Source organism: Opisthocomus hoazin, chromosome 6 (genome assembly GCF_030867145.1).
Source record: "Opisthocomus hoazin isolate bOpiHoa1 chromosome 6, bOpiHoa1.hap1, whole genome shotgun sequence".
NCBI classification, from domain to species: Eukaryota; Metazoa; Chordata; class Aves; order Opisthocomiformes; family Opisthocomidae; genus Opisthocomus; species Opisthocomus hoazin.
The window spans coordinates 34,680,827-34,694,454 of record NC_134419.1 but is presented as its reverse complement, the minus strand read 5'-3'; the positions used below and the strand labels follow the sequence as shown (position 1 = coordinate 34,694,454).

The 13,628-nt window shown below is 41.3% G+C and overlaps 1 protein-coding gene across 1 annotated transcript in view; it reads right to left on the bottom strand.

Annotated features, from left to right (window-relative positions):
* Positions 1-13,628, bottom strand: part of HMCN1 (hemicentin 1) — a 195,460-nt gene that overhangs the window by 130,870 nt on the left and 50,962 nt on the right. The window contains exons 5-10 of the mRNA XM_075422725.1: positions 12,108-12,279; positions 10,187-10,293; positions 5,948-6,068; positions 4,995-5,258; positions 4,581-4,725; positions 344-465 (exon numbers count right to left, since the gene is read on the bottom strand). Coding sequence (XP_075278840.1) covers positions 344-465; positions 4,581-4,725; positions 4,995-5,258; positions 5,948-6,068; positions 10,187-10,293; positions 12,108-12,279 — 931 coding nt within the window. The remainder of the gene's footprint in view (positions 1-343; positions 466-4,580; positions 4,726-4,994; positions 5,259-5,947; positions 6,069-10,186; positions 10,294-12,107; positions 12,280-13,628) is intronic.

The following is a 13,628-nucleotide window of genomic DNA, read 5'->3' as shown; positions in this document are numbered from 1 at the left end:
TAATACGTACAATCAAGCCAACATATAATTGCTATAGCTTGAAAGAAAAACGAAAACAATTGAAATCCGAGATATCAATTTCTGTTTCTACAGGCCATGTCTATTCTGCGAGCCCAAATGATAGCGAGAACTAACTAAAACAAATCCAACCTTAGTACTTAAAACAGGTGAGCTGAATAAACATTAGCACACTTGTGTACACAGGTGAGAAAAACACATTAACTAAAAATATACTTAGAACTCCAAATGTATTTTATTGGCCCTCAGCACCACTGCTCTCTGCTACATGTTCCAGCACAACGTATTACCACGCTCCAGCGTCGAAGGATGGACTGCTACCCACCTGATACATCCAGAAATGTCTGCGCACGTCCGGTTCCTGCACTGCTAGCTGCCATACATTCATAAAAGCCTTCATCAGACAAGGAGACCTTGGCAATTTCCCAACTCATACTAGAAGATTCTCTGGAGGAAGAAAAGTGCATACTCACTAAATTCCTGAAGGAACCAAGAGGTGCAGGAACTCGGTTTCCCAACTACAGACATAGGAGATTTTCACCATAATTAAGAGGAAAAACAGACCCTCCGATGAATCAAATTGGATCTAGCTTTATAGATTTTACTTAAAGAAGAAGATACATACACATTGTCAGGCTCCTTATAAGTATTAATAAATCTAAGTTTTTGCAGAATGTCTCACTTGCACATCTACAAATGCACCTTTGACAGATGTCAACAGTTGTCACACAACTCAAACCACTGTATTTGCAGTCATTCACTCAGCTGCTCGTACTCTATCATTGTATTTCCTACCTGAAAAGCTACCTTTCCTCAATACCAACAGGTTTCCATGTAAAGCCAGTATGTGATACCAGACCTGTGACTCTTACTAGCAAGGGTAACAAGTGTTCATCCTCCCAGCCCGAGCTTCTCAAACTGGCAGGTACAGATGGGGGCTACACGTAAAGGAGACTCCATTCTTTACCAGATACAATCTGCTCCCCCCCCCCGCCTTAAGCAAATCCACTATTAGGTTCCTACAGTGGAGAGTGCAGCATCTACCCTACTACGAGACAACTACATCCAGGCAGGTCTCTTTGTACTTTTTGAACTGCGGGGACTACCTCCATCCCAAACATTTACAGTCCATCGAAATGTGAAGATGACTCCGACTTCTGCTCTACCAGCTGCACCTCCGAACTTATGACCAGCAACAATGATGATAATCCAAGAGTCTGCACATTGATTGCCTAGCCATACAGAAACAAACAGCACAAGAGATACAAAGACAGAACTGACGGATTCAAGACTGAAAATGGAGGGTGGAGTACAGAGGAGATGCGAGCAAGATAATAGAATAGGAATCCAGAGAAATACTTGGGAGTTTTTCTATAAACCACAGCAAGGGCAAAGCTGACAGGCAATAATACTATGTATCTATCACGTGCAACATTTCAGTCAAGAAGAGGATAAAAGCATAACTACATTGACTGGTGGTTACATGTGCTTAAAATCAAACCCTTGCACAGCTTCTCAAGATTCAAAACCACATTCTATACAACTAATGGTGCAACAGACACACAGATGATGACGTAAATGAGCAAAATAGTGGTTCTTCTGCAGTGTCGCAGTGCTCCCCGGGGCCTGTTGCTATGGCGTATAAACAAAGCCGATGAGCACTAAAAGATCCAGGACAGCTTTGGCAAGCAATTGCCACATTATGGGAAAACACTAACACAGCAAACCCTCTGTCTCCCTTTTGTCTGTCTGGATAGATTGATTTATCATCCTCTAAAGGATGCAGAAAGAACAAGAGACTTGGAAGATGCATGAAAGTTCAAGGCTGTAGCACCAGGAGACAGACAATCCAACTACATCACAAATGAAAACAGTACATAGTGACCTTACATGGCTTCCTACTTATTCTCTCTGACTTCCTAGATAACTTAATATATCATATATCAAATCTACAACATTTTACAGTGCAATGCTGGCAAATAGCAACGGCAGTAACTGCCAACACTAGAGAATAAGGTAGGGTTTCTTCCAAGTAAAAAGTGAGAAGCTTGTCTTTTTCATGGGAAGTATGTTAAAAGTGAAGTTATGCAATCCTATTCTTCATTCCTGACTTTTGCTATAGACCAGATGTTGAAAACAGAAGCATAAAAGGAAATGTGTCCAGAGTGGAAAAGCTTGTCAAACAGAGACTTGCAATAGTCTATTAAAAAAGAAAAAAATTAAATACAAGAACGGCAGGAATAATACACACCTCAAGGCATCTGCTGCACACTTTATCACCGACTCTAAAGCACAGTAACTGCACACAACTCCTTGCAACATGTTGTATTGAGATACCTCAGCACCTTTCAGCATCAGGTCATTTATTATGCAAACCATTTTACAATACATGCAGTTTGCTGATCAAATGGCTTATCTATAGTCAGTTTGGAAAATACAAACATAGCCCCTCAGCCAAGCTGCAAAATCCACAGACCAGATCACGCCCTGGTTGTCGGTTACTGCAGAAACACTAGCAGAGAGCACAGCCATACTCACATTGTATCTAACCTCACCTCTCGGCCACCATAAACCACCATGCTCCATACCACGCCTTCGCTTGGGACATTACCAGCGCCAGGCTGTGGCTCACACGAATGAGCTAAAATCGAAGATTCGCTCGTACCACACTAGCTAACACACAGTTTCAAAGGATATATTCTGCATAGTTTAGCAAATCAGATACTAGACTTCACTAACAGCCACAAATATCAGTTGATTCAGAGTGATTTTTTAAAATATTATCATTTTAATTAGCTAAATGGATTGCCTTTCTTGTCAGAATTTCACACATTATTTTCACTGATTCTGCCCTTTGCAGGGCTGGTGGGATCTGACATTTATAATACAGAATGGGTTTTGAAAACACATTAGTGCTCCGTTCCCACTGATTTCCCACTGGAATGAGGTGCTTAACTACTGTGCCTGGTCTCCTAAGTCAGACTTGTCAGAAACACACTAGGATGTTAACCAAAACCCAAATTTTTTTACTAGACCACAACCGGATGCAAAAGTCTAGAAAAAACAGAGCTGTTGCAATTTTAGAGAAGTTTTCTTCTCCTACACATGTTACTCATTTAAAATTAGGAATTATTATTACAGCTGATAGTACCTCTAGAATCAAAGTAAAAACAAAATCTCAAAGTACATTCACTTCAAGTACCCTTCACCTATATTGATTCTAATGGTGCTTTCACACAGACAACCGTCATGATAGAACTATGATATTCAACTTCTAAACTATTGACTTTTTGAAACAAGTATTTAAAAACAAAATTGAGTACAGATGACATCTTGTCACCAAAACAAAACTCATTCGATGCAGAGCAATAATACAGCTCAAATCTGCATTAAACTAGTAAGGCTGGACAAATCCTGGATGAAACTTCACTACTAATAGAATGCAGACAAGCCAAGCTGAATCGGGTCCTATTTAACTGTGATCAATAATATTTGGGTTGAGATATATCGTGTTAAATTAGCTTGGGTGTTCTGTGCATTCATCTGGTCTGTAACACGAACATGAAAAATGCTGCCCAATCATGAAGGTGTTGGATATGCGAAAAGCAAGGACTGAAAGTGTGTGGTTTGATAACTAAAGAATGGAAAAAATTACACAGCTGCTAAAGTATGTGCCAGGGTTGACTAAATGCAAATGGCACCTCAAAAAAAAAAAGAGCTGCCAGCAGTGTGAAATTATTTATTAATCAGAATTTATTTATTTTAGTAGTCATGTACCTGCTACTGAATGCTAGAACTTGGCCTTCAGTCTTCCCCTGAAGTGCTTCAGGCTTTACAAGCGGCTAACAGAGGCTGCTGACACTGTCACCTAGTACATACTTCCCTTTGGTTTTCAACTACCAGAATCACAAGATGGAATTTATGCGTATTTTAATTTGTTTATAATTTTTTTTTATTCTTATCTCATTCTACAGAGAAAGAGAATGCAAACTATTGTCTATACAGAAACCTGAAGAGCCTTCTGCTCTACTCAGTATAAGTTTCCTCTTCAGAAAAATCTCTCAAATAGAAAAAATTTTCTAGGGTAGCTCCTAGGACATGCTTCTCGGACACCCACGAAAGGCCACCAAAAATAAAGCAAATTGATGTATGTTCAGGAATCATTTATGTATGATTGGGGTGGAGGTGGGGTGTTCCAGAAAAAAAAAAAATTCAGTTACTCATCTACTTTACATAACTTTTAAAAACACTAATTAAAAGCATTTACCTTTTAGACCCAGTTTATCATAATTTAAGAGCACATATCTGAGGTGGATTTTGGCCAGAACCATATAATATCATCATCTATACAGTGTGTGTCCTCCTCAAACATGCACGTATATATATACACATTTTAAATCTCTCCACAGAATACAGCCTCCCTAATGAATATCACCAAAAATAACCGAATTGAAATAAGAAGATATAAGCAATATATAACAGGAAATAATAAAATCATAGGCTATAAATAGGATATATAAAGGAAATAAAATAGTATTGGTGAAGAAAAGGTCACTACTTACTTGAAGAACTGATCCACTCCTAGTTTTACTCCATTTTTAGTAAAACGCTGAGTAAAAGGTATAAGACTTTCTACATGGCAAGGAACAGATCCTGGCTGTAAGTAATATCCTGGAGTCTTGGTGGGCATTGTAACTTTTGGAGCGTCTGAAGAAAGCCAACATTTCCCAAAAGATTATTACCAGCAAATAACATATATCCTATCTTGTCCTTTTATTAAAAGGAAATTCAATTTCTGATAAAATTATACTTTGTAGATAATAACATTATCTTGCCCATCACACCCTAGAGATAGAACTTTGGAAGGAAACAGCACCAGAAAGTACTTGTGTAAGTTAGAAAAATATACTAGATATCAATTTCAACTGATTCAGATATGACAAATGTACATTCAATTCAAGTTAAAAATCTCTTACCAGGAGTAATACTAGAAAACGAAACACTTGAAACTCTCTGAAAAAGATAATCCTCTTTGTCATAGCCCATTATTTTAACAAAAAAAGCTTCATCTGGTGGAATAAAGTCAGAAATATTCCATAGTCCATAGGGCTTTCTGTCAGGATAGTATTTCACAGGCAGGGTCTTGAGAAGTTCCCCTGTAATACTCAGAAGTTCCAGTCGGTCTACTCTAGCTGGAAGAAAGATCCCTGAGGTATTCAGCAGCACAAAGGTAGGAATTCCTAGAAAAAAACAGAAATACGCTATTTTAAGCGCTAAAAAAATGTAAATTATTAAAAAAAGGAAAGGTTAAATTCCACATGTACAGCCCACCACCCCATGAATGCACCACTCAGTTTCAACCCTCACTTACTAAGCAGCAAAAAACTAAGTTGTGTTCAGCTGTGCTCTGCTTATTAGCTCTCAGAAGACCCAGCCCTGATTAGGGCTTAAATTACTGATTTCCAGCAGGTGTTTCTGAAACAGCAGCCTCTTTATTGGCTCCTCACCACGCCCCATATCCAAAGGCTTTTTCTGAAGCTCCAAAAGTAACAGAAGTAACAGAGTGGAATTTTGAGGCATTTCATAGCTAAAAGTATCTGAATTTGTGCGATGTAAAAAACAAGCTAATATAAAAAAATACCATAGTATGATAAAACAGGAATATTGGCTGCTCTCACACATTCAAGGCCCAAGGACCGACCAACAGCAGCCCCAGATTTACCACAAAGCTCAGAGAGATCATCATAGAGTTTTACTTGATTTTGGGGGCACAAAAGCAGTTGGATGGAGCTCTGAGCAACCTGGCCTAGTGGAAGATGTCCCTGCTCGTGGCAGGGGGGTTGGAACCAGATGATCTTTAAGGTCCCTTCCAACCCAAACCATTCCATGTTTCTATGATTGTTTAACATGGACTAAAATGGAAACGAACCTTGCACTGGTCTGCTGGATGTTTTTTTAAAGTCTAATGTTGGCTTCCTAGAAAACCCAGCTCGAAAGTCAATAGTGCTGAGACCTGTGATCCGAACAGAGTGCCTTCCGCTGCTCGAGGTCTGAAAAAGCAACAGAGTGAAAGACCACACACATAATTAGCATTTCAGGACTTGCAAAGGGTCTGATCCACCCACTGAGTTCAGTAGATAGACTTCAGCTTTCATTAAAAGCAAAAGAGAAAGGAAGCTTATGTCAAAAGGCATAAATAAAACCCCCTCCAATAAAGCTGTACTTTGAGATACTGCACATTACAGTGGTAGCATCAGCAGAAAGACCCAACTTGTCTCAGAGGTAAACCACAACACAAATACACAAGATCTACAGCTGTGTGTCATGTGCCAGTGACTGTCATGGGAGACTGTCAGAAAGTTGGGATTTTGACCATTATAAAGTATATCACAAAATAGCAAATGAAAGACAAGTCAACAGAAAATTCAGTGTAAAATTTTTGATGATAATATATATTAACAACTGACTTCCAATGCTACAATAATTTATCTTACCTCCTTATTTATTATTAAGTTCCCTTTTTAAATATACACTAAACTAAATTTTACCCACGAGGCATATGCAAACATCACAGGCACTGCATATCACGAAACAAGTGGCAAGTACAGACCAACCCCAATCAATACTGTGCATTGAGCATGGAGCTACATTTTTACAGACTTAACGACAAACCCATGGCAAATTTCAACCAGAACAGCAGGAAAAAATAAAGATTCCAAAGGCTGTGAAGTGTGATATCTAAGATACTTTATGCCAAGATCAAATGCGTGGTTAGTAGAACCTACCCCGAGTTTTTGTTCGGGGAGACAACAGAGCGCACGAGACTTGCAATGTGGAAGAATATCAGTAGTGAAATAATGCCACTGAGCTTTATCTAGAGAGCATTATCTGACCCATTCTCAAATACATAACTCTTTCAGCTTAAGAGCCAACTGTGATACAGCTGCCTGCGAATATTAAACAGTTGTTTCTTATAACCAACAGCCTAGGGACAGCCATTTAGACACTATGATAAATGGATGTCTATCTGATTTAAATAACCTCTGTTTGCTTCTATTTGGTTAGCCTTTCACCTCAGAAAAATCACTACTGAAGCCTTTTTTATATAAACCAGCTGTTAACAATACAAAGAAATATTTAAGTGTGCCAAACAACTCATGTTATCAAGCATTAATTGGCAGCTAAAATTTCATTAGACAAATGCAGTGACAGTTTTCTTTTTATAGCTTTATGCATCTGTATAAGGAATTTATGGTGTGAATAAACTTTTCACAAAGCTTTTTTAACTCTTTAATCACAGCCTTAAAATCTTCACGCAAACAAGCTAATGACTAAAGCTGAGTAGGTGATCCATAGAAAAATACATTTCTCTTCATTAATTATTCAGACATTTAGATACCTGTGAATTTTTAAGGCTAGAATAATCTTATAAAGTTTTACCATTTACTAGCAACAATAAATGCATTTATCACCGTCATGCCTAGGAGCTGGCAGTCTCACACAAACAGCCAAGAGCAAATTCCACCCCAGAAGATCGCTTTCCAATTAGTGTCATTGTCAAGTCTCTCTCCATTATTCCCAGTTTAACCCGGATTCCTGGCATTGTACCTTAGTGTTTCTCCTCCCAGACTGAGTACGATGAACAGAGCAAACACACTGTCAGGGAGACCTGCCTTGCTCACAAGAGCAACCACGTTTTTCTACTGATTTCTCATTGCTTTTCCTCTCCTTTTCTCAATCACACAGGTGATCGTTTAATTCTAAGCAGCAAGGGGGGTTTTGTGGCTTGCTCAGCTGAAAAAATTATGGCCTGTTGATTAAGGACAGAACAAACCAGCAGCTGATGGTTTCTCCCTCCTGCCTCTCCCCCACCACTCACTAGCCTTTTCAGCTGAAGACACACAGCAGGCAAGGCCTTTTCGGGGCAATCAGATATGACTGCCTTCTAATGCTGCTGTCCTGGAGCTTGCAGGTGTAACTTCTTTGTGAGGCATTGGATGCCTCCCAAACTGCCCCAGTTGGATGCCTCCCAAATCTTTTCAGAGGAGTCCATAGCACAGGTCTTTGTGGGGGGAGATTTAGCAAAAGCAAACTGATGCTCCCTCTCCATTGAGCGAGCCAGACTGCTCCTGTTGAGGCTCATCTTCCAGGTAGGTGTCTCAGCAGTGGGACCAGCAGATAAATTCAGTTTTACAGCCAGCTCGCAGGTGCAGAAAAAACATGCAAGAGCAGGACCGTCTTTCTGAACAGCATGCTTCCTTCAGCACAAAACCTGTACTGTTCGCCGATACGCTCTGGAGAGAGGAGTCACGTGCTCATCTCACGTCACTGCTCTGTGAAAAGACTCCTGCCACCTTGTAAGCCAAAAGTACTATAGCACACCCGAAAAGAAAACTTATTTATAAAATACAGATACATGAGCAGATGTGATGTCCTCATAAGTGAAGAGCCTGAAGGCAACTGGAGGCCTCCTGCAGCAGAGGAGGCAACTGGATTGCATACTGTGCGTTTAATGTTCTTCAAACCTGCGATTTAGAGACTTCGCTGAGCACTGAAACGGCACCAACACTTGTTTGTGGATTTAGGTGGGATCCTCTTGGACTGATCATTCTCCAGTCGATGTAGCAGCAGCTAAGACTGCTTCGCTCACCATGATTTGTTATCATGCTAAAATGACAACTTTTTGCACTTCCATGTGACAAGTACTTATATAAGCTGTTTGCACAAACCCAGTAAAGACCTGGGTCGCTCATAAAAGTTAAAGTAATTAAAATATTTCAACTATATTCAAGACAACTTTTTTCATTTTTTTTTTTAACCCAAAACACATAAATTTGAATGTTTTCTTCTGCACAGAATTGGAGACAGCATTATGCTAAGCTTGGAAAAACAAACCCAGAAACCTTACCAACCCTCACGGCAGGAGCAGCCTGACGCTTTGGCCGGGACTGGCGTGCATCTGGCTGAGTGCGCTGGCCTGGCTCCAGCTGAGCCACTTGGCAGCCAGCACCCCGCTGGGTGCCAGACTGGGCTTTAGAAGAGCTTGTTAGCTCTGAAGGGTGCGTTACACATCGAGTCTGTAAGAGCGGCAATCGCCTCTTTCAGCAATTCCTGGAATCCAGAGATTTGGTCAGCGCACTGCAGGCATACACAAGCGGTTCCACATGGCTCAGCTCACATCCAAGAAGACCTCGGCTTTGCCACCCAGAGAAAATCCCATAGCAAAACTAGCACTGCCACCCAGAGAACATCCCACAGAGCCTCAGCCGTAAGTGGCCCTTTCACCACTCAGACATTTCGTTCTTCCGTTTCAGAAGCAGGTATGTTAATGTATCACTACCTAGGAGCTGTCTGCTTGCTACAGCTCTCAGAACCAGCGGGTATGACTGCTCTTCATCTGTTTCAGTGCACACTGGTTGTGCTCCATCCAAGGAGCTGTCAGCCAAACACTCGGGGAACTTTCCTATGGGCTGCCGTGGGAGCAGTAACCTTTGGCATAGGGAGCGTGATCACGGGGTCCCATTAAGTTACTATACAGGCTGTTCCAAGATGACCATTTCAGCAGTCTTAATGATCCTTTCACGTTTTGTTATTACTGTTATTCACCTTGATCTTAACTTCCAAACATTTTCAAATCATTTAGGGTCCCTTCTGTAATTGTATGTGCTAGGATAGCACTCACATGGAAAAATTTATTTACATACTGTAGTATTGAAATAATTTACTGATAAAGAGTTTGAATTAAATCGCTATTTATTGACCATGTGAGCCTTCTAATGAAATCTCTGCCCTGTGAAGTGCACACCATCTCTCTTTCCCAGTCCTCCAAACATGCTATACACAGCAAAGCCCCTCTGTGCCCACACTCTCTACAGAGAGTACCGGCTCACTAGACTCCAAGAATTGGGTGCTCACTTCGTCCTTTTTCCATCCAAAGGAAAAGGATGACCTACGGATTTGACTTGGGATAGTAATTTCTAATATGTTATCTTGATCAGCATTTTATGCTGCTGCCTTCAGAATGTGTCACAACACATAGGTCAGAAAGGACATTTAGTATAACACAAACTCATCTCTGAATATCTATGATAAATAACACAGTAAATCATTACACAACTCCTTTATAAGCTATATGGCAAGTCATAAGCAATTTCTGCAATAATTTTACCTTAATTGTCCACGTTCCAGGCTCTGGATCTTTGACATTTACTACCTTTGCAGAGTTGTGGATATTCAGCAGTTCATTCAGTCCTGTTCCTTTACTGATCTGCTTGCCTAAAAAAAACAGGGAGTAAATACAGTATTGCCTAAATACAGTATTGCCTAACAAAACCAGAAAGTAAATAGGATATTGTTCTTCTGTACTGATGCATTTTTGATACTTTATTCACTTACTACTTAGCAGTCCATGACATTTAGAACAGTCAAAATTCCCTGTAATTCTTTGCCAGAATACTAAAAACGCTTTTATTTTCACTCTTTTCGTTCACTTGTGGAATTTAATACAGCCTGCCACAATACAGAGCTGTGGGAAACCCAGAAACTGTATGCAAAACAAGCTCTCTTCTTCACAAAAAACACTCATCTCTCAGTGAAAAGAGGCAGCACAGAAGCAGACTCCCTTGAAGGAGATCTTAGGGCAGACTTGCCCTAACCTACCTGCCAGCTGCCAGCCCGCTCACTCTGCCACCCTCTCGGCCTCTTTCAAGCAGGGCAAACAAACTCCACAAGCACAAATACTGACAAGCCATGTTCTCCTGGCAGAGGGGCATTAGCGTGTGACTAAGGGTGAGGATGCACAAGAGATCCTCACAGGGAATATAGCCTGTCAGAAATCACAGACATAAATAAAAGAGTGCAAGTTTTCACACTGCACCATACCGCGCTTTATATGTACACCTAGGCATACAAATATACGGATGGTTGTATGCCGGAACTGGCCTCTGTAGGGGCATTTTACTCCCTCAAGGCTGACTACAAAGTACCATCAGCACTAAAAACACACCTGGCTCTTTCAGAGCACCAAAGAGAAAGGTGAAGTTGAGAACGGCATGTCCCAGTGTCAATTTTTAAGAGTTTATCAGACATGCCTCAACTAACTTCAGTGAAGCTACGTGGATTTAAACGCATGGAGCTGACCTATGAGAAAGGAAAACATACAGATGGGGTCAAAGCTTCCACTAAGCCTGACAGTTGTGTTCAGGATTGCATGTTATCACAGTTTGAAGAGACTCTGAGAAAATTTCTTTCCCGCAAACAAAGAACAGTGCCTTAGTGGAGGACAGACCAGATTATAACGCAGGGAATCCATCCTGTGCATAAAATATTTCCAAGATACTCAAGCTTAAGCTATATCTTTAGCCAAAAGTCATTCAGCAAATACAAAGTCTGATCTGAATTTATTTCTGGCGTGCTGTTCCAGGTTTCTAAGGCATGAACATAACATAAGCAGTAGGTTTGTTCAAAATATCTTCAATTACAAATTAACATCCAGATCTGTCACTGCATTCCCCTTCACACACTGTTCAGCCCAGAGATGGGCACATGAAACAGGGTTTGATTCTGGACACTCCCATAGTTCAAAGAATCCAGACCTTGGTTTACCTTTCACCACATAAAAAACAACCACCATATATATGTATAATCCCTAAATGATGGTTCAGTGACTACATAAATACATGAAAAACAAAACAAAATTGTCCAGAAACCTGAAATGTGAGGACAAACAGTAAGAAAGCAGATGGAAATGAGATGAAGTGGTCAGAATAAGGAGGATTTCAAGTTTTATCCAAGTCAAACTAATAGAACATTGTGAAGTTTGAATATCAGAAGCGCATATAACTAAAGATCCTGTATTTACAAAATAAAATACAAAATATTATATACAAAATATAATTGAATATACAAAAAAATATACCAAAAAATCCTGAAATCCTGATACTGGTTTGCAAAATGTGAATGACATTTATGGATCACAAATGCAGCCTTCCTTATTGGAGACAGTAGAGATGATTTGTCATTTTTATTTGCCCCCCCCCCCCCCCCCTTTTTTTTTTTGCTATCACTAAAGAAGGTATAAACTACTTCACCTAAAGGATCATGAATTTCAATTGCTGGTGACGGACCACTCAGGGACACTGTAACCTCTTTCAGGCTTGGATCAAAAGGGATCTGCCAAGTATTAACAGCCATAGTCAAATGGTCTGTAGACAAGAGATGCACTTTGGAGGCTTGAACTGCTTCTTCAACCCATTTTAAGACCTAGAAGAGAAAATAACAGTTCTTAATATACTGTCAACAGTATTTGCTGTTGAAATATTTTCTGCTGAAATGCTGTCTCTGCTGTCTTGTAGAGATTCCACGTTACCTTCTATTGCAGTAGAAGGTCACTACTCTCACCTATGATCCTACAGTCTGATGACACACAGCTACCACGCCACCCTGAGCAAATACAGTGGCAAAGGACTGGCCTAATACAATCACCCAATGCATCCATTTCAGCAAAGATTCCCTGGAGCAAGCACAAACAGGGTTCCTGTACCAGGAACACACAAGAGCACAGGAACACAGAGCGAAAAGATGACAGCATGCCAGGAATAATAACAAACTGGGAGGTGTGGTAGATACACCAGAAGGCTGTGCTGCCATTCAGCGTGACCTGGATAGGCTGGAAAGCTGGGCAGAGAGGAACCTGATGAGGTTCAACAAGGGCAAGTGCAGGGTCCTGCACCTGGGGAGGAACAACCTCATGCACCAGTACAGGCTTGGGGTGGACCTGCTGGAGAGCAGCTCTGCGGAGAGGGACCTGGGCGTCCTGGTGGACGACAGGTTAACCATGAGCCAGCAGTGTGCCCTGGCTGCCAAGAAAGCCAATGGGATCCTGGGGTGCATCAAGAAGAGTGTGGCCAGCAGGACGAGGGAGGGTCTCCTTCCCCTCTACACTGCCCTAGTGAGGCCTCATCTGGAGTACTGTGTCCAATTCTGGGCTCTCCAGTTCAAGAAAGATGAAGAGCTACTGGAGAGAGTCCAGCGGAGGGCTACGAGGATGGTGAGGGGACTGGAGCATCTCCCCTCTGAGGAGAGGTTGAGGGAACTGGGCTTGTTCAGCCTGAAGAAGAGAAGGCTGCGAGGGGACCTTATAAATGCCTACAAATATCTGAAGGGTGGGTGTCAGGAGGATGGGGCCAAGCTCTTTTCACTGGTGCCCAGTGACAGGACAAGGGGCAATGGGCACAAACGGAGGCACAGGAAGTTCCGTCTGAACATGAGGAAGAACTTCTTCCCTCTGAGGGTGACGGAGCACTGGAACAGGCTGCCCAGGGAGGTTGTGGAGTCTCCTTCTCTGGAGATATTCAAGACCCGCCTGGACAAGGTCCTGTGCAGCCTGCTGTAGGTGACCCTGCTTCTGCAGGGGGGTTGGACTAGATGACCCACAGAGGTCCCTTCCAACCCCTACTATTCTGTGATTCTGTGATTCTGTGAATATATAGCAAACAGAGGACCAACCTCAAAGCAAAGGTTACGCTTCAACTACTTCTGTTCCATTTAAAAATCAATACATACGGTATGACAAAACAGATATAGCCTGGAAAAAACAAGCCCCAAAACTA